The 26,523-nt window shown below is 36.1% G+C and overlaps 1 protein-coding gene across 50 annotated transcripts in view; it reads left to right on the top strand.

The window, feature by feature from the left end:
- RhoGAP71E (Rho GTPase activating protein at 71E) overlaps positions 1–26,523 on the top strand; it is a 113,639-nt gene that overhangs the window by 47,709 nt on the left and 39,407 nt on the right. For 21 of the 50 annotated variants that reach the window (XR_010849918.1, XR_010849919.1, XR_010849920.1 and 18 more), the window contains 4 exons: positions 8,679–9,081; positions 12,020–12,204; positions 14,503–14,713; positions 15,776–15,914. Coding sequence is in view for 44 of the 50 variants with exons in the window: in XM_067085870.1 (XP_066941971.1) it covers positions 8,966–9,081; positions 12,020–12,204; positions 14,503–14,713; positions 15,776–15,914 (651 nt within the window). In the remaining 6 variants the exon portion in view is untranslated. Of the gene's footprint in view, positions 1–6,192; positions 6,589–8,678; positions 9,082–12,019; positions 12,205–14,502; positions 14,714–15,775; positions 15,915–25,110; positions 25,123–26,523 lie in introns of those variants that run through there. The other 29 variants (XR_010849917.1, XR_010849916.1, XM_067085869.1 and 26 more) reach the window with 7 other exon arrangements.

Genomic DNA, 26,523 nt, shown 5'->3' with positions numbered 1-26,523 from the left:
GTCAGCCACCTGAGACAACTCTCTCTCTCTCTCTCTCTCTCTCTCTCTCTCTCTCTCTCTCTCTCTCTCTCTCTCTCTCTCTCTCCTGAGACCATTTACCACTTCCGTTTGTTATAGACAGATGAATTCGATCCCCCAAGGAAGGCTGTGTAATGTTTGTTCTGGGGAATTCTGGTGGGGATCGAGTGGATGCTGTGCGACGGCATTTAGAGGGGATGAGGGAGGTGGGTAGACTTCAATCCAACTCAAGGACGACTTGAACTAGTTTTAGTTGTCTTCGGAGGGTGGGGAGAAGACGGAGCTTTTCCTCAGGGGGAGGGGAAGAAGTTTCCTTCTTAAAGGTGTGAAGGGAGGAGCCCCTTTGCTCCTTCAAAAATGAGGAAGAATTTTTTTTTTTATTCTCTCGAGAGGAAGGGGAGAAGGACCTCCTCTTCCTCGATGAGATAAAGCTGACGACGTCTTTCTTAATAAGAGTAACGGTGCCACTCCAGCCTTTAATTGAGGGCCAGGAAGTCGTAAATCTCGGAGAATGAAGGGAATGTGGGTGTGTGTGTCAGTGCGTGTGCACGCGATCGAGCGCGCGCATGAACGATCGTGTCCGTTCGTATGCTCGTCACCTGTCATGATCATCCTGTATCTATTGACGAGGTCTATGAGCTCATATTCTCATAGCGTGTCTCACTCCATTGTCGTGATTACCTCAGTGATTAAGGCTGATTAGATAAGGTGGGAATGATGGACGTGTCCCAGTGTACCTGGCCTTTCCTTTTCCTCGCAGGTGCCAACGCTAGAGAGCAGTCGAGTGGGCCCAACTCGTCCAAATCTCTCAGAAAGTTGATTAGAGAGAGAGAGAGAGAGAGGTGTATAACGTTACGTGCAATGTCGTTAGCCTATCATTTTTCACGCCTATTTATCGCTAGCAAGTTCCCCGGATGTAATACCTCCCGCTCTCTGTTCGCACCTCGACAATGCCAGGTAACTGTTCATTGGCCCCACGCAGAGAGGCGCAACAAAGGCGCCACTTACTGAAGAAAAGGGATAAAATACTTAGCTGCATCCCTACCACTCCTTTACATTCTGACACAGTTCTCTTCATACCTGTCTGCCTGCGGAAGGCAAGCCTACTACGATTTGATTCGAGTATTCACTGGCACGTGTCTCTCTCTCTCTCTCTCTCTCTGTGTGTTGGTTTTATGCATATGAATTTGTCTTCTTAATGCTTGGGATACGACTGATTCTTTATTATTTTTCTTTAAATTGGCGGCATCTAGGTCAGGCTTTACATTGGCGAGATATGCTGGGAAACACATTTATCGGGGGTAATTATGGAGTTAGTATTCATTAATTTTAATCTGAAGCGATTTTGCTCAAGCGAGACAGTTTTCAAGTATTGCGTTGTGCTATGCGTTTAAATCACCATTGGAATGCTGGCTGGGATGAGTTCTTGATGAAGAGAACGTTGACAGAATCCGCTTCTTTGTTGTTGGTATTCCATCGATTGTTCTTTGTACGTAATACGCCGTCGACGTTATGGTACTGGCTGGATATTGTGTGTGTGTGTGTGTGTGTGTGTGTGTCTCAAGGTCATGTCTTTACTTCAGTAGAGTGGAAAATGAATGGTCAGGTATAGTTTTAAGGATATGCTAATAAGTGTTTGCAGGGTCTTATGGTCATGATGTAAGCCTTATCAATAAGGTTTGATTTTCATTAGAGTTTGGACACTTGAGGCACGTTGACTTCCATTGTGCCTCTGTTGATTTTAGCAGTTATAAACTTTATTACATAAATAGTATTTTCTTTCTTTATTGAAGTTTATTACATAAATAGTACTTTCTTTCTTTATTGAAGTTGAGTCTATGGTTGTAGACACACCAGCTGAGAGTGGCTGGTAGAAAGTTTCTCCATTCAAGTAGATTCGTGAAGATCACAAGGCTGCTTATGTCCAAGTCGTGAAGAACAGTTTGCGAGAGAATACAAGAGTATAATTAGTAATTAGTTGATGGTCTGTACATGCTGGAGGATACTCTCACTTATGTGAGATGTACTCAGAAGTTAAATTACTCAGGGATTTAGAAGTTTGGCGTATGCCTTCTTTGATGTGGGCCCTTTGCGGCACACTGTAGATGACAACAAAGATTCCCCGCTGCATTCATTTCTACCGTTTACTCTACATCCATTTTCTTTGCTCTCCTTCCAGCTAGCTGTCCATCTTCTTTAACTCGACGTTGTTCTTGTGTACCTTTGATTCAAAACCTAATAATGATAATAATAGAAGAAGTATCAGAAGTCCGTATCGTTTTCTGACAGCTGAAGAGACGGAACCACCCAGCTCTTCCTCTGTCTCTGCGAAGGACCAAAGAACGAACAAATGGCCTTTGTGAATGGAGTTGTTTGGTGATTGGTTCTTTCTTTTCTCTTCTTAACTGTCACTTAACTCTTAACTAGGAGCGAAGAAAGTGCATTCACACGCTTCCCTCAGTGTACGCGTTTCGTGTTCAGTTTTGTTCTTGTTAAATATCTCTGGACGTCATGGTGTTCTGTCTTTGTAGACCTCCAGGGGAAAGCCTTTATAGCAAAGAACAAGTCTTCAACTTTCAGTTGCATGTTGCAAGGATTTATGAATATAATATCTATGTAATCCCCAGGATTTAAGCAGTATTAAAAACATTTATACATTAAGGCGGTTAATCCATCCGGTCTCTTAAAATGGATTACGCAGTAGCTTGGGTGTAGACGCAGGTCCATCCAGTCTAAGATGGGTTACTCAGTAGCTTGGTCCATAGTTGCTGTGAGGTAATTGTTCAATGTAATCCATAAAACGATTTGAATGTCGTGTGGTTTGTCCATTGCTCTAGGCTGTCTATGGTCACTCTGGTTTTCCGGTGATTGTGTTCACTAAGGCTGTCTCGCCAGGAGGCCACCTGAGCAGCTTTATGGCCTTTTTACCCGGGCTTCATCCGCGATGTTTGAAAGGATATCTGTACTTATCTCTCTCTCTCTCTCTCTCTCTCTCTCTCTCTCTCTCTCTCTCTCTCATCGTGATCTTCATTCCTGTTTTCCCGTAGGGGGTTAATGCACCTCACTGGGTGCACTGTAGGCATTACTAAAGGTATTTTGCAGCGTCTCTTCGGCCCCTAGCTGCAACGCCTTTCATTCCTTTTACTGTACCTCCGTTCTTATCTTTCTTTTACCTTACAATCCACCCTTTCTTAACAACTATTTCATAGTGCAACTACTATGTTTTCTTCCTGTTACACCTTTCAGACCTATCTACTCTGTTTCCTTTCCAGCGCTGAATGACCTCATAGGTCCTTGTGCTTGGCATTTGACTAAATTCCGTATTCCAGTCCATTCCATTCCATTCATTCCTGTTCTATTTTGAGGTCCCCATCCGTTCATCAATCGGCCCCATTCCTTCTTTTGTCCATCTATACCATTTCGGTTATCTTAGCTTGTCATAATCCGCACAATCCACCTCGCTCATTGTGATGCTTCGCACCTGGTAGCATTTAGGTTTCTCGTGAATCCGGTAGCCTGCTTATCTCTGTCTGCCTGTCTGTTCCCGGCTGATGACAGCCTTCTGCTGACGATGAGTGTGTCTTTGATGGGTTGGTAGGAAGGGAAGCGTTTGTCCAAACATTGATTGACCTGCTTATCCCAGCTGAGTCAAGGAATAACAAGGATCTTAATTGTGATGATGCAGCCTTTCGCTTGTGTTCAGATTTGTCTTCTTCAGGTTTCGAGATTTAAATTTTTTTTTTTCTTGTCAGGGGGAGGGGCAGGTGTTACGTAGGATGGCTCTTGAAAAGAGAGAGAGAGAGAGAGAGAGAGAGAGAGAGAGAGAGAGAGAGAGAGAGAGAGAGAGAGGAGAGAGAGAATTACATCGGACCTGGAAGAGAAGGGAGCCTCGTTGAGATATAGATTATATTGTCTTTCCAACCCAGATCACAAAAGAATTCTCAGAAGATCGGAAAGGGCCCTTCAGCGTTAGGTTTTGTATGCGCCCTTCCTCGAGGTCTGGTGTCACGTCCAGGTCATGAAGGCCTGGTGTTTACGTTGGTGTAATCCTTCCATTTTTGTATTCAGATTTTTTCTCTATATGTATTTGATCGTCTTGCTCTTTGGCTCACTTTATACACGAGTCATTCCTACATCACCTCAGTTTTTCAAACACGGCAAATGCATTTTTTTCTAATTTAAATGATTGAGTTACCTACTTAGCTTAGTTTTCAGTGTTCGGAAAGTTCCGATCGTTGTACATATGATGAGCTTTTCAGTCGAGAAACATGTCAAATGACATTTTTAAAATATAATAAATTAAATTAAAAAATACTTTGGCCCAGGATGGCGCTTGGCATGTTTCTCGACTGAAAGGCTCGTATATACTGTAGGTTTTATTTTTTTTTTCTACTCGGTCGTTTATTTACCAAACCTTGGAAATACGATAGTTTCCCAATAGAATTTTTGTCTCTTACACACGCGTGACCTTTATTTTTCCACAAATAACGCTGAATATGGAATTCACTATCCCTCGGGAATAACTTAAACCCAAAGGAAACTGTGATAAGGGCTTCTGCGCCGGTCATGATTCGAACAAGAATCCTTGGGGCCGCACCTCAAAAGTCCGAGCATGTAAGTTTAGTATGTACTCGTATGTAAACGAATCCTGCCTTCACTGGTGTAAGAGTGTCACTATCGTTTTCAGCCTTTAATGTGAGCCTGTTGTGTTTGGATTTGACTTCTTGTGGTAATTTGTTAAACAGACTGGCGGTGGGAATCATGGTGCAGCACTGTGGTTCACTAGTAATGTATAAATGTCCTAGGTTTGAAGCCATTCAACATCTTGTGGGGTATCTTTGACTTCCATTTTTGATCGCCTGAAACGTTGACATATTATGTATACGATTATTGCCTTGATAGTCAGCCAGTACCTGCCTTATTCTTTTAAATTGCACTAGACTTATTAATCTTCTATTCGTGATTCGGTAGGCCCTAATAGAACTATATGGAGAAATTAGATAGTCAAGTGAAATTATTGTCTGCAGGGCAGTGGGGATTTAGTTTTACCATTACAATAATCTGATTCACCAGTGACGTAATTTTTATTTAATATTTTTACAGTATGCTCGTTCAAGTATTTCTTGACCTACGTACATACAAATGAAAATGATCAGCTATTACTCGAGCGTCATTGTAAAATGACTGTGGTTAAAATTTGGTTCCTCTAGTTTGCTGGCTAATTATTCGCCACATCAACTTTGACTCATCAAGTTCCGATGACGACGAACAGGAAGTGTTTATCTTGGAAACTGAAACTCAGCTTTGGATGCGTATGACTATTTACGCTCATGTGACCGTTTTACGTAGAATGAATGAAACACATTTTGTTCTTTGGTATTAATCTCATGTGTGGGTTTGTCATTTCCTGAAAATTCCTGGAACTTAGTATTTAATGAAAACAACTTGACGTTATTGTAATACTGCAGTTTTGTTAAACATTATTGGTCGGATTAATTATTATTATTATTATTATTTATTATTATTATTATTATTATTATTATTATTATTATTATTATTATTATTATTGTGTGGAAGTTCTTCGGGAACCCAGTATGTATTATAAATTCAGAAGTAAAACAAACATTTGAACAGGAGGTTCCGCTCCCCTTCCGCATATATGGTTACTGTCTACTTTTTTTTTTAATGGAAGGTTAACTCATCTTTATCTTTCGTAATATCCGCCTGATTACTCGGTCTTTTATCTCTTACTGGCAGTAGAGTCACACTTATGCTTTTGTGGTGAAAGTGGGCCTGATAGCGTTATCTTCATTTAACGTTACGCTTTATTTACAACGCGAACGGAGGCGAAACAGCCTTTGTCATTGATTCATGTCTGTCGTTAATTCATGTACTTGATAAGAAGTGTTAATCAGATGCTTTTGTGATATTTTGTTTATGTTATGATTTTGTGTTTCAACATTAAGTGGTAAATTTGATCGCCCTTTTCGTTTTTAGAAGTTGAAATGAGAGAGAGAGAGAGAGAGAGAGAGAGAGAGAGAGAGAGCGAGGCCAGGGGAACGGGAAACCGATCTTTTGTGTATACTGTCTTTAACGGAGTTCAGCGTAGTCTTCTCTTATCAGTTTAAATCCTGATAAGGACGGTTACCTCTTAGACTAAAGTTAACAATGCTTGTTTTTTGTTGACTACAGTACATGACTTGCGTACACATTGTTTTGCCGTCTTCTCGTTGGGTTATTTTGCCGAGGTTCGCGTAGCTGTTGTTTAATTAACGTCTAACGCATTGCTTTTAAAAGTGTGAAGTCACTTAACAATGACCTTGTATGGCTTGCTGATTATTGGGCGAATTTTAAGAAAGTTAAGTTTTTACGTGTACTTTATGTGAATTCAGTCGAAGGTGAATATCGTGGGTACCCGACGTTGAGTGACAATTACTTTAGTGTTCATTACAATTGGCAGAGCGAGTCCCAGTGAGCTTGGTTCTCTGATTATGGGAAACTGCGAATGGAGGATTCGATGATGTTTCGTAGGATCAAGTCCATGCGGTGGAAAAGAACGCAAATCGAGCGGTAAGTTTGCTTAGGTGTGATGATGTCGGTGTCTGATTGATGGTGGTGGGTGTTTGCTTTTCCCAGTAAATGACATCCAGATGGTATTGCCGTTTACATTTTTCATCTTGCCAGAAATATGACGATAGAAAGTTTTAAGGAAATGGCTAATATTTGCCATTAGGAAAGGTATAGACATTAGCCTTTTCTGCGAATATAATTAGGATTAGTGTGATCAGTTATGAAAATACTTAGAAAACTGCATTGGGTAATTTGATAAACATGTATAATGGGAAGATTTCAGTGGCGTGATTTGCTCATTAGATTAGTATGGACTGCAGTAATGACAAATAAGTTCCATGGTTTGGTGTGCAGAAAGTTTTTTTTTTCTATTTATTTTGCGAGACCTGGGGTTTTGTTGGGTAGGGGGTGGGGGGGGGGGGTTGGTTGATAGCAGGGGGAGGGTAACGGACCGTGGAATGTGTGGTACCCAACACCAAATGCAACTTGATCCTCAGACCTCATCCACCTCTCCCCTTTCCTAGTATGGCGGGCAGACTTGTACAATGAGGACCTCCAGTCTTCTAAACATGACTTCTAGTCTGTCTTAGAGTAACACTTAACACTCTGAAAGGTTGGGTCCCTCATGTTGCTCTTTTTTGCTAAATTATACTTCATTTAAAAAAAAAATGATAACGTTGCCACTCATGAGACTGGAGGTGTCTTTCCCTCTACATCAGTGAAGACAGGTACCTTTTTAATCACCAATTCATCATAAAGTACAGATAAATGTATTTCAACATTAAGCTGTTTTTATCCATAAGAAGTGACTTGAAAAATAGACAATTGCTCCCCCTACATTCATCCTGTAATTCATCTGAAAAGTTCTATTGTAGGCCTATGTAATTAAAAGAGGTTTAGTTCTGATCATGTATGTATTCCTTATTTGATCTATTATGCCATCCTTCTTGATTGTAAATCGTAATTTTCTCATGGTACTTGATTTTTCAAGATGACCCACTGACTGTCTCTGTAAATACTGCGATTTCACACATCTTGGCTGTTTTTACAGGGAGAGAAAAAGAAAAAAACTTGGCACACCAAAGTCTTACTCATCATTGTTACAGCCCAAACAAATGCTTTAGTGATTAAGGTGCAAATGATAACTTGAACTATATATTCCAGTAATTTTTCTTAAATGTTCTCTTTTTCATTTGTGAAACATTACTCATCTATGTTCAAGGTTTTCTGTTACAACTCTTGCATTTCTGCAAATTTGCTTGTGACTTCCCTTTTCGAATTGCCTCCTTCATGGGTGTTTAGTATTTTGTGTGGAAATAATAATGTCCCTTTTTTCAGGATTAATATATTGTATTTAAGAGATGGCAGAAATTTCATGCATACTTTATTAAAGAGAATGTGGACATTTTTAACCTTGGTTTTGAAAGCAGTTTTATTTTTTAGTAAAGAAAGAAAATTCATTTACCTAACTTCTATGAGATGGAACTTTTCACAATCAGTTTTGTTTGAGCGCTAACTCAGGTGATCAGTAAACTGACATGAGTTGTTCTTGTGAAAATTTACAAGGCATTACAGTCTTAATTTCAGCAAGTCCTTCGGGCAAAGCCTAAACACATGACTTGGAACTACAAAGTGGCAGAACTGGTTGAGACCTAAGACATTTCACGTCTCTCTTACCAAATAGGTTGTATGTTTTGAGTAAGAAAAACACTCTGCTTTTACCACACTATTTGGTAGCTAGATGTTTGTTTTCACAGTTAATTACAGCTGCATTACTTTATTCATAATACTGTATACACTCCCATTTAGGCTTTTAGCTGTAAGACAATGATTTCCAGGTACCAAGCATTAACATCTTTTGCAGCTTAGTGACTGTTATGCGTGGTAATATTCGTCAGTGAAGTTAGTATTTTTATGTTAGGAAAGGTCTGATTTTTAAGTTTTACATGCTTTTAAATGTTTATTTTTTATTGTGGCACTAACAGATTTTTTTGGATAGCACTTTGAAAATTTTTTTTTGTTGCACTATAATTGTGTGAGCTTTTCTTATTTTCCTTTTAATTTTTTAAGTTAACTTTTTTTTGTATCAGTTTCTCAGGAAGTTTTATGACCATTGTGTAGAGAGATGTGACCTGTATGATAATAAGTGGAAGAGTTTGATGCACAAGCACCCTTGGTTTATGAGAGAGACTCAGCAACAGGAAATACTCATCTGAAAAATACTGTGTTTTAGTTGTAAAAACCAAGTTAAGAAGGAACATTATGGCCTAAGTGATTATGGCATGTTTAAGCAGAAAGTGAACATAATTGCTACAGAAAGAAAGCAAGTGACGAGGGAAAATTGATGAGAGACTTGAGGTGAAGAAATCCATTCTGAATGAAGATGATGTTACATAGGGGAGGTGGGGGGGATCATTGGTGTCCTCCGTCTGATCCCCCCATTCCCTGCTCCCCTTGCACCCATCCTTATCCCCCATACTGGACCATCGGCAGGTACTACCAAGACGTTTTGTATTTTGTTATGAAAATGCACCCTAATATGTACACTGCCCTATTCATGCCTCTTGGCTTACCTGCACTTTTTTTTTATATATCCTGTATAGAAATAAGTGCTCTCTTGGACATGCTTATGATAATGGTGGTGGGAAGTGGTTGAAAAACTTGTGGTGCATTTTTCTTTCTTTTGCAGATCTTGTACTTTATATCGTGAATATTGTATTGGGCATGAATTATGAAATAGATCTGTATGATGGTGGTAAACTACTGGGGTTTTAGGCAAGTAGCATAACAGATAATAGTGGCAGAAAATTTTGACTTTGAAAATACTTGCGCACATGCACACATTAACTAGACAACTGTTTTTTCCTGCCCTTGAACATAGTCAATAAGAAGTCCTTCAATTTATGACTCCCATTCAGTGGTATGACTTTCATATTTATGATGCGGTGAATGACTTAATAACCTGAATGTTATGCTTTTCAAGATCATACAAATAGAATGACTTGAGCCAGATTCGGCCCGGTGAATAACATGAAGTGCATGATGATTACCATGATTCCCCTGTATTCAGTCATAATTCACTGTATGCGGAGAGGACAAACATCAAACATTTTAAGTCATATATATATCCCTTGTATTCCTCATAGCATGACTTGTATATGCAAATTAAAGTTTGGGGCATGTTGATTTATATTAAATCCAGTTGAATTATTATCCCTGTGACTGGTTAAGGGATGCATGTTTGATGACCAGAAAGCTTTTTGCCATGGAGGGCTTTGGCAGTTAATGGTTAACAGAGGATAAACTAATTAATGCTGTGGTAAGAGTGTCTTGCATAAACAAGACTAATGATGGTGATGATGGATCATATATATAAGTAAAGTACAGTCATTTAGAGTTCAGTACAGTGCATATTCGTGTCGTTCATGTGTATCATCAGTTTGTCGTTTATGGTCAGCTAAGATACACTTGCTTCTGCACTTCTTCAACACTGCTGTAGGTATGGTAATCATTTTATGTGTATATATTGAATTTCACATACTGTAGTCTCATGTAGTCTGATCGTGTATTTTCAGAGGTATTAGACATTCATATTATAGTTAATGTACTGTAGTTAGGTGGAATTATCAATATATGGTTGCAATGTATTGGTAAATGGTTGGTAATTTCAGTCTTTTCAGTAACTGAATCATTGAATAAGTCAGCAATAAAGCAAACCATATATTGTCCACTACCTGATGTTAATAGCGTTGGATTTTAGAATGTTTAAAAAGTAATTTTTATGGTGAAAGTTTTAAAGTGTTTTCTTGAAACTCTGTTATAAGTGCTTTAGCTTCATGTGTAAATATAAGGTTATAGACTCCTTGAATGTAGAACATTACTGTAATTTTACTTTTAAGAAGTTTCAGGTTGAATTTTTCTTGAAAGTCACCAATGCAGTGAGTGGAACACTGCATTGCTTTTCAGCGTGATGAGTTTCAAGTTAACTTGTGAAAGTTATTCTTAGAAAATTATAATGCACTTCATTGTATGTTTAAAAGAAAAGCATAGACCTGAATCTTGTGAGGAAACTGCAGCTGATCTGGAATAAAAAAAAAAAAAACATATATGATGAGATCGCCAGGCATAGACATACGTGAAGGTAGATGTGGTCAAACAGAAATTAAACCAAGTCATTGACCATAGCTGTTCTCATGCATATAGAGTAGATTTTGGGGTCAGATTTGTAATTATGACAACTTTGAATGTCATAGATCCAGTCAAACTGCTTCAGAACTAGTTACTTCCTGTATGACTTACAGAAAGAGATTAGAGGCTTCACGAAATACAAGTAGCATTAATAGATTATAATAAACAGTTGCTAAGAAAATAATGCAAAATTAAAACTGTACCTGTGGAAATGTTGAAATGCAGCAATGACTGAGGCAGTCCATTTTTCCTGTACTTTAGATTTTACAAAGTATTGTATTTTATATAAAAAGCAATCTGTACATAATATATTCACATAGTTTATTGTAACTGAAGGGTTTGTTTAGTTTATTGTAACTGAAGGGTTTGTTTATTAATAAAAATCCATTGCTTACTCATGGCAAAGTTTCTTACTCTTTAAGGATAACCAGTTTAGACTGAAATCCTGGTCCATTTTAAATTAATTGCTTGTCCTGGTAAGATGTGTTGTTTGGTCACTTAGGAAAGTTGTGCACAAGGTAAGTGTAAATATAATGTAGATGTTGGATATATTCTTTGCTCAGAGTATAGGAACAACTTTTTTCTTTGACCCAGTTTGAAGAGAATTCTTTCTCTGGCACGCCATTACAGAGCAAGTATAGTAAATATCATGTTTATAGCTGTCGATTCAAATGTCCTCTCCTTCTCTGTCTGCACTATAGCCCTTTATTAATTCAGTTGATCAAGGATATTGATACTGTATATAGTGCATTAGTATGTGAAAAAATATCTCTTATTTACATATTGGTATTTAAAAGGTTATGTTTATATTATAGGTTACAACAATATTTTTTTAATATTTTAAATCATAATGATCTTTTTCATTATTATTGATTATCGGTAGTTAAAGTTAAAAGTGAATTACAAGGAAAGAATTGCATCCTCTTTGCATTCATAACTGCTATCAATCTTTCAGTCTGTTTAGTGATAACATAAAATGTATGTGCCGTGCATTTTATTTTGTATAGTTTCTAACATGATATACTGTATTGTTAAGCATTTATGGAAGATTTCTTCATTTAAAATTATTTACTTTTGGTAAGGTTTGTTTATGGACAATGGTGCCCATAATGACTGGAATGAAAACAATCTCAGTTAGCCCTCTAAGTCAACGTTAATGTCTTGAAAAGATATTTTGGATGGGTGTTCTGTTTTTCATTCGTTATATACTATTCTTTATAACAATTTTGTTTTTTCTTGGCAGGGTCAAGTTTGGTGTGTCGCTAGAGCAGGTATGCAAGAATGACATCCCTGGGCCATTGCTGGTGCTCATCCTCAAGCTTAACAAAGAGGGACCCACCAAGAAGGACGTCTTTCGTGCCCCCGGTCATCAGGGTTCCATGAAGAAGCTCATTCATTTCTTGCAGAATGGGCGACTTGTCAACATAGGTTGGTTGTTGTTTTTGATTAAGATATAACTGTTGTACAGGCAGTCCCCGGTTAATGGCGGGCTCGGTTTAACAGCGATCCGGTTTTGTGGTGCTTGTCTAGCGACGAAAATTGGCAATTTTTGGCGCCGAAAATTGACGATTTCTTCTTATCGGCGCCGATACATACCTAACAGAGGCGCCGATAACCCCTGAAAATCACCAAAAAAGTGCTGAAATCACTGATTTTCGGCTAGCAGCGATTTTCGGTTATCATCACACCCTCAGAAACGGAACCCCGCCGATAACCGGGGACTGCCTGTATATAGATGGTGAAAATTTGTCATTATTCAAAATGCTAGTGTTAATTACTGAAATATGCTGGTGTCTTCAAGGTACTTGAAATAGAACCTGAATCCAGACGACGAAGGATTTCTGATTGGATATTTCAATAAAAGACTTCCCGCATCCCACACACTATCCTTTTTCCAGTATGAATATCAGCCATTTGCTGACTAACATTGCTGAGCCCGAAAAGCGAATTATAAGGAAAATAGAAAAGACACTGTATAAGATAAATTTGCATAATACAGCCACCCTTATTAATAATAATAGTAATAATAATTATAATAATAATCGTAGTAGTAGTAGTAGTTATTATGTAATGTACATGTAATATTCCTGAATCTGCTGGTACAGTGAATGTAAGATTGTTTTAATCAATTCAGTTGCTGAATGGTTACTCTGTGGTATAGAATGCAAGTTACCAATGTTTACTAGGCGTTTTTGACAGGCTGTCTTGCTCAGCATTGGCCATCGCTAAGAGGGTGGACCACCCTTGAATACTCCATTCTATAATCTGGACAAAAGTCTCATTGTTACTACTATTAGGTACCATTTACACTTTGATATACTGTAGTTGTATCTGGGCAGTTTGTTATTCCTTGAGTTTAAAAAGGGTGGTTTCCGTAATAGTTATGCTCTTATGTTAAAGTGATTATGTTAAGTAGTTACCAGTTCCATGACTGTGGTTTAGGTTGTTCATTTGGATATTACTTAATCTTGAAAAAGAAAAGCAGATTGTATCACAGTGACATTTATGTCAGTAAAAAATTTTCTATCATTTCTTGGAATCTGTTTTATTGTTTTTCTTTGCTCTTCTTTGTGCTTCCTTTTAACTGCATTGATAATGACCCTATTTGGTCTGTACCATCAAGGGCATTTAGCATTAGTGTTACTTCAAAGTACACTTTTAAATGTAGAAATGTGATTACTGCCAAAAAATGGAACTTCACACAGAAAAGTGTAGGTTACTGAAGTAACCTACACTTTTCTGTGTGAAGTAACAATAGACACAAAAGGTTGGGCCAGATCTTAGGAACTGAGTATTGCCCTTGTTTGTGATTTAGGTGACAGATACCATGGAGAACTCTATAATCAGCAGCAGGTGTAAATGCTAGATTTTTTTGTCAGAATGGGTTAAGCTGGACTCCCATTACCTGTCTGTTATTTAGCTGTATCCACCAATACCAAGAATTAGGAGGAGATGATTGGAGATTAGCTGCTGACAGACAACATTAATGGACAGTGTGACATCTCATTCTCATGTTGACTGTTGTCATATGAACGTGACTTACAGCAGATGTCAGAAAATGAAGTAACTTATTTCTTATGGAAGTACCATCTGATTACATATGTTAATGATTAAACAGAATGTGACTTTTAATCAGGAATACTTATGTCCTATTGTGCATATGAAAGTAAATTATACAGTCAGAGACACTGGAGTATCCATTTTCCAGATGGAGATATGTTTATCTGTAGTTGGGGATATGTATTTACAGCCAAATATGTTTGAATCAGTCGAGGATACCTGTAACTGAAAGCACCCAACCCAGAAACCATTTCAGTTTTGTATGATAAAAATCTTTGAATTACATTTCATCATTATAGCCAAGTAAATGAAATTTGTAGCCTTTGTTATATTACTTGAAGTAAAATGTCTTGGGCAGAAGGAAGGCTCTTGTGGCTGAGGCTGTGTTTTCTGTCACATGCAATAAATTATTTCTAATTTTGTATTCGCTAATGTCAGTCTTTTGGTAATTCCATCTTGATATGATTACAGTATACAGTATTCAAGAGAAGGTAAAGGAGGAGATGCCTCATCTATTTAGGCATTTTATTAGTAACAGAATTTAACTGTGTATTTTTTAAAATCATTGGGAGTTTTTTTTTTGTTAAACAGCCATATTCAGTCTTGGCTACTAAGTATATTCACTTATACAATAAAGTAAAAATTTACTTAAATGTATCTTTTCAGATAACTTTTCTGTTCACACAATTGCGTCTGTACTAAAAAAATTTCTGCGGAAGCTACCTGATGGCATCTTTGGGCGGGAGGGTGAGCAGGAACTCTTTTCCATCATCCAGCTCTCTGACACAGAGCAACAGCGCGACCAGATCCATCACCTTATTACATCCATGCCTGTGGTTACCCAACATCTATTAGTTCTGCTCTTTGGTACCTTCAGGTTAGTCTCTGCAACAGTGTTATTGGAATTGGGACTGACAGCATGGCTAATTATGTATTCTTGCTTTAGCTTATGCTTTAGGGGCTTATACACTTAATAAATATCACATACAGGCAGTCCCCGGTTAACGGCGATTCGGTTTTATGGTGCTTGTCTAGCGACGAAAATCGGCAATTTTCAGCGCCAAAAATCACCGATTTCTGCTTATCGGCACTGATAATTGGGTATTGGTGCCGATACATACCTAACAGAGGTGCCGACAACCGAAAATCGGCGCTTTTCGGCACCAATAACCCCCGAAAATCGCCGAAAAAGCGCCGAAAATTGCCGATTTTTGGTTAGCAGCGATTTTCGGTTATCATCACACCCTCAGAAACGGAACCCCACCAATAACCGGGGACTGCCTGTATATGGAAGTATCTCGCATTACAAGCAAGTAATTTTGTTTCAGAAAGGCGGTAGAGTTATAGAATAGAATATTATATTCTAGATATGACAGTGTTATGCATATTATGCAGAAGTTGAGTGTAAGCTAATGAAAATAAATATGGTTATGGGGAAAGAAGTTTAAAACAAGGAAATGGAAAACATTTTTTGTATAAAAGATCACTTTATAAATACACTGCAATATATTGAAGATAATAATGGCCAAGAAAGTAATGAGTGGTTGTAGACCTTTTGAGGACCAGGTAGTATGTTAAAGCTTTTAAGTGTGCTCAGCTTTCCCTGCCACATACATTCATCATAGCTTTTTGTGTAGAGAGATAAGATAGGAAGTATTGCTATTTCATTCTAACCTTGAGATTTGAATGTACATTGAATTTGCTACCCTGTGTCCGTGCTCTCATTGTGAAATGATCTTAAGTCCTTTAGGACCAGTGAGCTTGAAAAATGTTCTATTTTGGAAATGAGCTATATTTTGGTTAGTTTTGTGTCCTTTTGAGAAGGAAAATATGGTTTAACAAGTTATGTATATGTATTCTGCTTCAAAATATTGATGTACTTTTAGTTATTATTTTGAGCTGTGGTCAATTGTGCCTTGAAATTTGCTTCTGTTGTCAGGGTGATTGCCATGAATGCAAGTAGAGCACAAACCGGGATGACCTCAGAGGCCCTGGGGGTGTCGGTTGCGCCCTCCTTTTTCCAGTCGTGCGTGGCAGATCGCAAGACAGCACGTATGGAGGATGTTATACGCTTCAAGGTAAGGCAGAGACCTTTTCTTTCTCTATGTTTTGGTTTCTCTCATATTTTACACAACAATTTTCAACCTGCTTATTTGAAATGAGGATCTGGGATTAGTTGGATCAGAGGATAAAGTTTTTCCTTATTAAACAAATACAATTACTTTCACTTTGGCTGACTCTTGGGAATATTTAGCTCATGGTTCAGTCTACATGCACTTGAAAAATATGGCACTTATGTCAGGTTGAGTATTGTTGTTACAGATATTAAATTTATTAACAGACTTTCCAGTATTTGCCTGATTCACTAATGCAGCATAGTTGAGCCTGAATGTGATTGTAGTCTGTCTGTCTGTTCATGCTTAATTACTTGTTGTTATTATTAATTGAATTTCACTATTTTATCATACAGTTATATTGTTCTTCATTTCTCATATTTGGCTAAGGCAAAGCTAATTATATATTTGAAAGCTTTTAAAGCACTCTTGAGAGTTTTTTTATTTTTTTTTAATTTTTCTGTGGAATAGAAGGGGATTTCTTGCAGGCTTAGATTTTTTCATACTTTTTATACCCAATGAACTTATGAATAAAGTTTACACAGCATGTCTAATTGCATTCATGATTATTTTGTCTCTTGTGTGTGGTGTAAAGCTTCATGCAGTGATAAAAGCTACAAGATGCCATTTTCATTTTTAAACAGTTGAAAATCAAAGGTATAAAGTTTGAAGAGGAACTTTTTTATTTACTTTTTATTAATTTTGTAAGTTTAGCTTAAAACAACACATTAGGTATGTTAAGAGTGGTTGCAGTGTAAAGAATAAATGCTGTACTATTAAGGACAGGATCTGTCATTTTTAAATGAAATATTGTTATGTTAATGCTTGAAATCTTGTGGTGTTGTAGAAGTGTGAGCAGTTGAGTACAGTATTATGTTATGTGGTTTGAATTTGTTGGTATTTCATTGGATGAATTTGCTAAATTTTCAAATAATATATATTAACAAAATCTGTAGTGTACGGAGAAGAGAAGCTTGTGTAGGAACGTAATTCCTTTCAGAAAATAATTTATAATGTATGGTTATCAAAATTCTACTGAATATCTTGTTACTGTACGGCATTAATATGTATGGGTATCATAAGCCCTCAAAAAATCATAATTCATTTATAAAGCCTAAAGCTTTTTTGTTGATAATCCAAATTGAAGTAACTACTTCAGGTGGTAGTTGGAAGTTGGGCTACTCAGCCAGTGTTTAATAAATCATCTTAGGAAGGTGAAATTAGTTTAGTAGCCACATTGATAGGTATTCTCTTACTTTAGATTCTCTCCTTCATAATATGGTTTTGTGACAGGGATGCAAATATCTTCATGGTCTCTTAGAAGCATTAGAAAGTCTCTTCCTTTTGAGTTTGGCAAAATATCATAAGTAAACTTTGGTTTTATCATTCAGCAAGGGTTAGGAACCACATTGCCCACCAGATCTAGATATACTGTACAATGGATTTTTAACCATCTCACCAAATAGCTTCCAAGTCTGTTGTTGTGTAGTTTTGTCTGGAGTGATTCCTTTTTCAACATCAGTCAGGACTTGAAACAAAGTTATCTGTACTCCCTCAAATTTGAAAGCAATAACATGTATCTGTGACTGGTAGAAACTAGTCAGAATACGACGGGGCCATAGGAATGGCCACAAAGAAATGGCATCTTCTTTCTCTGCTGGGCCAAAGGAACAAAGGCTTGGGTCCTTTTTTTTTTTATAGGAGTGGCTGGAATCATTTCACACCGAGAAAGGTTATGTTATGGTTTAGTGTTTGTTAAAACAATACGTCATTGTAAAAAAAAATTTAAAAATTGAAAAATTATCACCAACCCCCTAGGTAGTTATCCAATAAGTTTCTTTAAAATCAGGAGATTAAATTTGGGCCTTTGAATTGATGTGGGACCTCAAAAAAATTTCTTAGTTAACAAATTTTGAAAATAATCACCAATCCTTAAGTTACAAAATTTTTTATAATTACCAATCCTTGCACTACCTACCTACAAAGTTTCATTAAAAGGAAAAAAAAGTGTCTACCTTTAATGGGACCTTAGGCTGAAAAAATAGGCTGTCAAAATATTTGGGGCAATTATTGACCCACCCTAAATTACTTACCAATTAAGTTTCATGAAAATCATAGAAAAAGAAGTTGTAGATACTGGAATTGAACAGAGACCATGAGAAATGGGCCTGCTAAAAGTATAAGTGGTGAGAATAACCACCAACCCCAAAGCAAGCTAAGTAAATTTTATCAAATCATATGAAATAAAAGTGTTGACATTTAAATTGCCTTGTGACTTGAGAACATGCATCAAATGGTAATAAGTTACTTAAGTTAGGTTGATTCACCAGCATATTTGACACAGGCAGTGTTATGTAAAGTGATTTGTATATAAGATAAATAAACCAGGAATTTATGTAAGTGATATTTTCATTTAAGAATATTTATTGTTTTTAATTTTGTAGGTAAATTACGAAGCCTTACTTCTTGACAATTGTAGATTCCTGCAGTCATACCTCGCTTTTTTTACCAGATCCTCAATAACTAGTTTATTCTATGAGATAACTGAATTTGCACCAACAATAAGTCTTAAATTCATGAATAAGTGGTTTGCAATGTATTGCACATAAATTTTGTAATGGTTTTTAGTAAAACTTTGTCACACTTCATTAACATATTGTGTTTGGGTCAGTAAAATGGGGGAAAATGCTGATATCTATTCTTTTCATTACTTAAACCCAGAAAGATGCAGTATTTAAATAAGGTTTCCGCGACTTATATGGTATTTTTGATTTCAGGAATGTTAACTTATATACCTTTAAGGGCAAGGCCATACAGGCAGTCCCTGGTTTACTAGGGGTTTCTGTTCTTACGCCGTGTTGTAAATGGAAAATTGTCGTAAACCAAAAAATCGTCAAAAATCCTAAGACAACCTTACTTTTAATGCTCTGGGTGTATTGAAAACGATGTAAACTGTATTTTTATTGAGTTTTTCATGAAAAAAACCTCCTAATTTTGATTATTCTGCTGTTTTGGAGCCATATTTCTTCTGTCGGATCGGCGTACGGCATGTCGTAACCCTGGAACGTGTGTCGTAAACCGGGAAATAATTTCTGATGAATATGTGAAAAGTATCGTAACCTCGGAACGTCGTAAGCCGGACCCATCATAAACTGGTGACTGCCTGTATTCATAGAATTAATTTCCAAAAGTCAAAAGTTGAGAGAGAGAGAGAGAGAGAGAGAGAGAGAGAGAGAGAGAGAGAGAGAGAGAGAGAGAGAGAGAGAGAGAGAGAGAGAGAGAGAGAGAGAGAGAGAGAGAGAGAGAGAGAGAGAGAGAGAGAGAGAGAGAGAGAGAGAGAGAGAGAGAGAGAGAGAGAGAGAGAGACCAGAAATTTCTATTAATTCTTAAGGTGATGCAACCTCAACTTGAGCATGGGAAAATAATTTCCATGTAAGTGCTAAGCTTGCATGTTTTTGAGAAGTGCTTGCAATCTGTGTGCATATTGATGGCTTGAGAATTCCGATTAATTATATTATCACTCTTAGCTTTTGTACTGCCATGTTGCTTAAAAGTTTAGTGTGTTTTTCTGAACTAATTGCAGAAATGCCATTTAAATAGGGAACCAGATGTAATCTGGTGTACTCTTCTTAGATCTCCATGCACATGATTATAATGATTATAGGATTGGTAAATTGGAGGTTTGTTTTGGAGTGAAGTCACTATTTACAATGTTCAGATTCTTTTTCCATTAAAATATTTTTTATAGGTTTACTGGAAAGATCAGTTGAAAAGGGGGAATCCCTGCTAACTTTATACTTGCAGATACACTCTTATTTTTTTATTCTCTTTTGATGTTATAGATGTAGCACAATTTTGTGTGATTATTACCTTGCTGCCTATTCTCATTTTCTCGCACTCCCATATGCAACTTAACCAGCAGCAACCACTTACTATCCATTTCAGAGACCATGAGTCATAATTTTTCCCAAATATCTTTCAAACTAGTTATTTGATCGAAATGGTACTTTGCCTTAGTGTACAAGCCACCTCCTGCTAATTTTTGGTAATATAGTGCATTGTCAAATGGTTTTAGTTAAGGCACTTACTCCTGACTTACATGGTGTTGCTTCACATTGCCAAATTATGCATTTGAACATCCTTTATCCCCATCCTGTTCTTCCCTCCTCCTTCCCCTCCTCATCCCTCCCTCAACCCATTTTCCAGGCCTCCCCATCTGCTGACTTATGCGACTATAATGCACTGTATTACCAAAAATTAGCAGGAGGTGTCTTGTACACCATGTCAAAATACCAATTCGATCAAATAATTAGTTTGAAAGATATTTGAGGAAAACAATGACTTGTGGTTCCCGAAATGGATAGTAGTGCTATTGAATTGTGTTTTGTGTAACCATAAGGAGAGGGGCGGGATTTAGTCTACATGCCATGATGATTTGTGTTAGTCCTTCAAGTTGGTATCAGATGAAATAAGTTGATGTTTTTCAAATGTTATGATTGAGATATTATGAACATGTTTATTTCACATTATATGATGATGCCAACCATCAGAACATATTAAAGAGAAGGCAAAGGTTAACAAAGCTTTCAAGAAAGAAATCAAGACCCCTAAGATGTTTAGTACCCAAATAATAAATTTGTAGGCAGGGTAAAACTGACTTTAAACTGATGGAAAAGTTTTCAGATCTTGATTGAGATTGAGGAAGGAATACTACAGATTAAACCTTTATAGTCTTGATGACATCAGTTGACATGTAAATTTCATTCTCGAGAGTCCTATGATGTTAAATGACATCAGGTGTAGAAAAAATATTTCGATATCAGGTAGCATTAGGATAATGTTTGGAAGATGGGCCATTCAAGCACTAAACCAGAGTTGAAAGGAAAATCATACAGAAATTTTCATCTCTGTATTCTTGTGTCAGAATTTAGATCAAAACTGATGGTAAGTTTTTTTTTTTTTACAGTATTATTCATATACTTTATGCTTCATTTTATCTTGGTTTGCATATGATTAGAATGTATGATCAACTTATATTTCAGTATTTTAAAGTGCTCTCTCTCTCTCTTTCTCCCACTCTCTGAAATGTGGTGCTTATCCGTTTTAACCTTTTCCTGATTAAAGAAAACTTCAGTGGTGCTATTAATATTTTTTATTACCATAATGAAGTTTTTAGAGTTTTATATGAAAATTAAATTACTGTATACTTATAACGTCAGTGGTTTACCAATTCAGTGCTTCTAGTAAATCAGTTCCAGTGGTATTTTCTTTTTGCTTAAAAATCAGTATTTCACTTACAAAAGGAATTTCATTCATACGTCAAGACTTCTTTGCATTCATCCAAAGCTCTGGTTGATATATTTATTATGATAAGGAAAAATCAGGATGTTTCAGTATTATTTGTGTATGTACTGTATATACAGCTTACACAAATACATAAAGAATTTTTTTATGTAAGAAACTTTCATCCACTTTTATGTGAGATTTTCAGTTGCTGCTTGATGTGAAGAGTGAAAGGCTTGACTGATAATGTTGAGTATTAATTCTGCAAAGCATTTTCTACCAAGAAATTAATTTATCTGTCAGTATATTTGAAGATTTTGCCCTCTTGTTTTTCTTCAGTTAATGGACATTTAATATGTCAGCAGTGGCTATAACCTTTATTATATGTTTTTATACAATATATATATATATTTAGTGCATTAGCTTATTTTAGAGACATAATAAGAAGCATTACTATTAAAAATGTGAAAAATAAACTTTCAAGTTGTAAAAAGGCATGCAGATCTGGCAGACTTCTCTCTATGTAACAAAGAAAGAGCATGGGACGGGGGCAGGGGGATGTGTCATGTAAGATTTTTCAAGTATGGGTGTACATAATCTGAGTACTATTTTGTGATTGTAAGTAGACCTCATGTGATTAAGTGATCATTGGAATGTTCTGAATACAGATACAGGATCTCTTGGAGCATGGGTTATTTGAGTTAGTAAAGTTAATATTATATTTACTGCTATTATTAACAATAATAATTGGATACAGTGTCTATGCACCAGAGTCAGCTTACTTGCACCAAGAATGTGTTTCTGTACCAGAGCATTCTGCTCTTCCCAAAATGCAATTGTTGTTGTAGAAATGGGAGAGCTTCTTCTAGATAATCATACAAATCTAATGACAGTATGTATTGATAGGCCTTAAAGTGGAAGTCTGCAATTCTTGCAGGCAGATTTTGATAATTCAAGTCCCTTTTTTCCAGTATTAACTAAATATTTGTTTAATTGATATCTGCTATAATAAACCACCTCCTCCATCCACCTTAGGCACATAGTAATGTTTTCTATAAGTATGCACATATTTTGATAAAGCCAATAAACACAGGCAGTATTGAGCCCTATGAACCCCACCTTGTTTATATTTGTGGGATTGGATCCCACTGTCTGTATGAGTAATCTGTAGGGGGTACCAGTTGCCCTTCTGCCCCATCTGCATTACTCTCTACCTTTTACTTTTCATCTGTTCCTTTTGGCTTCTCTCACCTAGCTCTCAAACTTCACCTTGCTTCAATTAAACCTCTCATTTATAAACAAGTCTTTAGGCAGAGCCCTATGAAAGTAAGAATTTGATTAGGAAGTCTTGTTAATCTAACTTGTAATACTAATACTGTGGAGTGTTAAAAGGCATTGTCATTAAGACAAGTATCCTCAGATGATATAAAGAAAACATTTTAATCTTTCTCAATTATAGAAAACACCTTAGGTCCCCATCCCCCTTAATCCATTATAAGGCTTACAGAGATGAAATATGTCCTCAAAATTACCACCAGAAAGTTCCCTTCTAAATATAGGATTAGAGTTTATTAAGAGTATTGAAAATGTATTTGAAGAAATATTTTTTACTTACAAGCTTTTTGAAAGCACCCATTTCCTTCTTGAGAGAAAATGGAATGAAATAAGAAAATTTTCAGATACTATATGTAGAGTATATGGTGAGCAGAGTTCATCATGGTAAGAGATCCTCCTTCCATGAGGTGGTCTGCTACCATGTGAATACATAGTACCTGAAAATTTTCTTTTATTTATTCCATTTTCTATAAAGAAGGAATGAGTTTCATCAATTTTTAAGAGTTTGTAATCCTGCATTTTTTATGAGATTACCATATAATGATTATTAGTATTGTTAATCAGGGCTAAGATAAAATTTACAAACAGATAATTCTGGTGAATTGCAGTTTACAGGATTATAGGAAGATACATTTTGAAGCATTTTACTAGATTTTTAAAATTAAATTGCATTTAATGACATAACTATGCAATCAGAATAAAAGATAAAAGCTAATTGTGGAAATTGTAAAGAAAATGCACTAAGAAGATTGAGGGCATTTGGCAAATATTGTCACAGTCAGACATTGGCAATAGGTATTTAATTCTCAATTTCAAACTTAGATTCTGAAATCAGTTTTGTATGCTGTAGGGTTCACGAGCCCAGATAAACCTTTACTGTTGAGTACAGTAGTAACTGTAAATCTTATAACCTTGGTGGCCTTCTCTCATGATCCAGTTTCCGTTGGTAGAGAATGCCGTACGTATTAACTGTTCAGCATATTTTTGAGAAAAAGTCTTTGAAAAGATTATGTAATTTTGCTTGTGTATTACTAATGCAATCTATTCATTAGCAGGTGAAATTGAAAGTTACATTGCTATTCGTTTTGTTAGGAAATGGTAACTAACATATTTTCTTGGGCAGGGATGGTCGGTACTTGTTAGTGATTAGTAATCTGTGAAGGAGAGGGAAAGTTGTTAGCATTCTCAGTAAAGTTGGCATCAGACCATAGCTGTATCATTGATTACATTTAAAAGCTTATTGAAGAAAGATAGAACTGATGGGTATGGCATTTGTTTGTCTTTTAGTTGCGGTAATTTGATGTAAATTTCAAAGGATGTGTCTTTTATTCAAGACTGAAGTTTTATTAATATTTCTAAACTTAATTTCAAAATACTGTATAAGAAAGCATGGGATTATTTTTCTGCATGGTTAAAAGACTAGACAAGTGGTACAATATGCTAGAATTTTTAGCTATTCCTTAAAATAAGGTTTTGTTTTCATACTTACATATAGGGGCTGTATATAGGTATGTAACCCTTTAGTGTATGCACACCTTGTTAATTGAAGGGAATATAGAGAGTATTTCAGAAATACAGTTAACCTTTGAATTTCCAGATCTGCATTCCCTTGAAATAGATTTCTTGCATTGTTGGAGGGCCCATAGCTATGAAATGTAATTTGTAATAACAGCATATGCTTTGTGTTATTGCTGGCTGTCAGAGAAATTCTTGGTAGGTGTGATGACTAGAAGAATAGCTAGGATATTTTAGTTCTAGCAGTTCTCAGTAAGTATCGGTAACAGTAATTTGTGGATGATATGTTTTCATATCCAGCACTATAGGGAACTGTCATAGTTTTCGGCACATTATTAAAAAATCATAAACTGCAATTTAAAAAGTGATACTTTATTTAAGAAGTTAGAATTTTTGAAGGGTGAGAGCTTTCAAATTTTTGTTTGTTTTACATAGTAGAAAAGTCAAATATTAGTAGTTTTATTTATTGTTGGGTTGTTTAGTTTGTTTTCTTTAATAAAATCATTCTAAACCATAAATGTTTGTTATAAAAAAATGAAATGAGAAATCATTGGTACTATACTGGAGTTTACCAAGCTGTAAAATACCACACATAAGAGTAGTCTAGTTAAATATTTCTCCTAAATTTTATATATATTCAAGTGACTGTTGAGGCCTGATGTGTGCATGGTACTTACTGCCAGCATGAATATCACCACAGTTAGAAATTAATGATTGACTTTTTTTATATCTCATTTGTGTGTGTGTTAAAAATTAATTGAAGAAAAGTGACCAGTACATGACCTTAACCAGAGTTGTTGTGCTGTTTTACCATTTTTATTAACTTATATTTTGTGTTATCTTTAGGATTGAAGAGTCCCTCTTGGCTCAGGTATTATTATAATAGGCATTGTAAGTAACTAACTGCTGTTGTTTTTACGTGTTCCAACATTCCCCATTACCCCATAGTAGAGTCTTCCGTTGACATCTCATCCTGTTTTTTTTCGTTTTGTTTTTGTGCCCCGTAAATTCCCTGGGACGAATTTAGGCTGAGGTTGATGTAAGTACACCTTTCCCACCGTTCCCTTTGGGTGTTTGGTTTTTCTTCTGTAATTTAGATGTTTAAGCAGCAGGATATACTGTATATTCCTCTCTTTTTGTTGTTTTTTTTATTTTTTACTTTGGTATTTATATTATTTGGTGTGTTTCCTATCCCAGAGCCTTTTTAGAGACATTACTGTTGCTTGCCCTTGGTTGCTCAGACCCACTACTGTTTGATATACTATAGAAACTTGCTGTTGTTGACTTTTATTTCTCTTCATGTTACTTAGACCTTGAAGTACTGTACGTCATAACTGTGTTGACTTTGAGAGAGTAAATGATTGTTAGTGTTCCAGCAGTTTTATGTCAGTAAGTACATAAATAAGAAATACAATTACTGTAATTAAACTAATCACTAGTGTATCATTTGACTGCTTTTTGGGATAAATGTAAACTGTAGTTTTCATTAACGTTTGTAGCTATGTACAGAGCTCTTAACTGGTTTATAGTCAATGTCAAATTAGTTAGTTTCCTTGTGCTCTACCTTTATACCATGGTGGTTATGTCAGGGTCTGTCCACCAAGTTCATTTCAGCCAATTTCATTAATTGGCCTAATGCAGGTTTTAAAACCAGTGCAACTTCCATACATTATAGATGTTAAAACTAAGGAGCTTTACTTCTTAGACTATACACGACAACTGCATATTATTTAAGGTATTGAATAAACTGGCTAGTTTTTACTTAATTGCTTGCCTTAGATCGCTGGCACTTCTACGTCCAGTTATCCTCAGCATGAGAGGGCATGGGCAAAGGATGACTCTCACTTTCACTTCTGTTTCCACTTGAAATGCTAAAATGCTGTGAGTGATTCACAGCATTTGTACTAATGGATTAAGGGGTTTGTTAAAATCAGTGACTCCTATATCCATTGAAGCCAAAGTAAATGAATGTCAGTGAGTTGGTAAGAGAGTTTACCAGTCTATCAGTGGAGGATGAGAACAATCATCTGCAGTTTGAATAATGTAAATTTGTAGAGTTTCATATTTGCATGCAGTCTTAGATAAGCTCTTACTTCAAGCTGAGGAGATTGGAATAAGAGCGTGCGTTACTCACGAAGTCCTCAAGTGATGTGATGGGTTTATGTGAAATGCACTGCAGAGATGATGTACGGTACTCTGCTTATGTACATTAGAAAACAGTTGTATTACTCATTAGATGAGGATCTTTTAAGCTTTGGTAAACCCCTTTTATTCCGTTTTTTTTTTTTTTTTGCATGCATGTTATCCGGTATGTTTGTGATTAAATGAAATTTGTTTTGCACCAGTGGTAATTCACTGTACAATGTAGCTTTTTTTATATATATATATATATATATATATATATATATATATATATATATATATATATATATATATATAT

The sequence above is a fragment of the Macrobrachium rosenbergii genome, chromosome 42 (assembly GCF_040412425.1).
Source record: "Macrobrachium rosenbergii isolate ZJJX-2024 chromosome 42, ASM4041242v1, whole genome shotgun sequence".
In the NCBI taxonomy this organism is placed as follows: Eukaryota; Metazoa; Arthropoda; class Malacostraca; order Decapoda; family Palaemonidae; genus Macrobrachium; species Macrobrachium rosenbergii.
The sequence above is the reverse complement of the archived record's forward strand: the minus strand, read 5'-3'. Positions and strand labels throughout refer to the sequence as shown.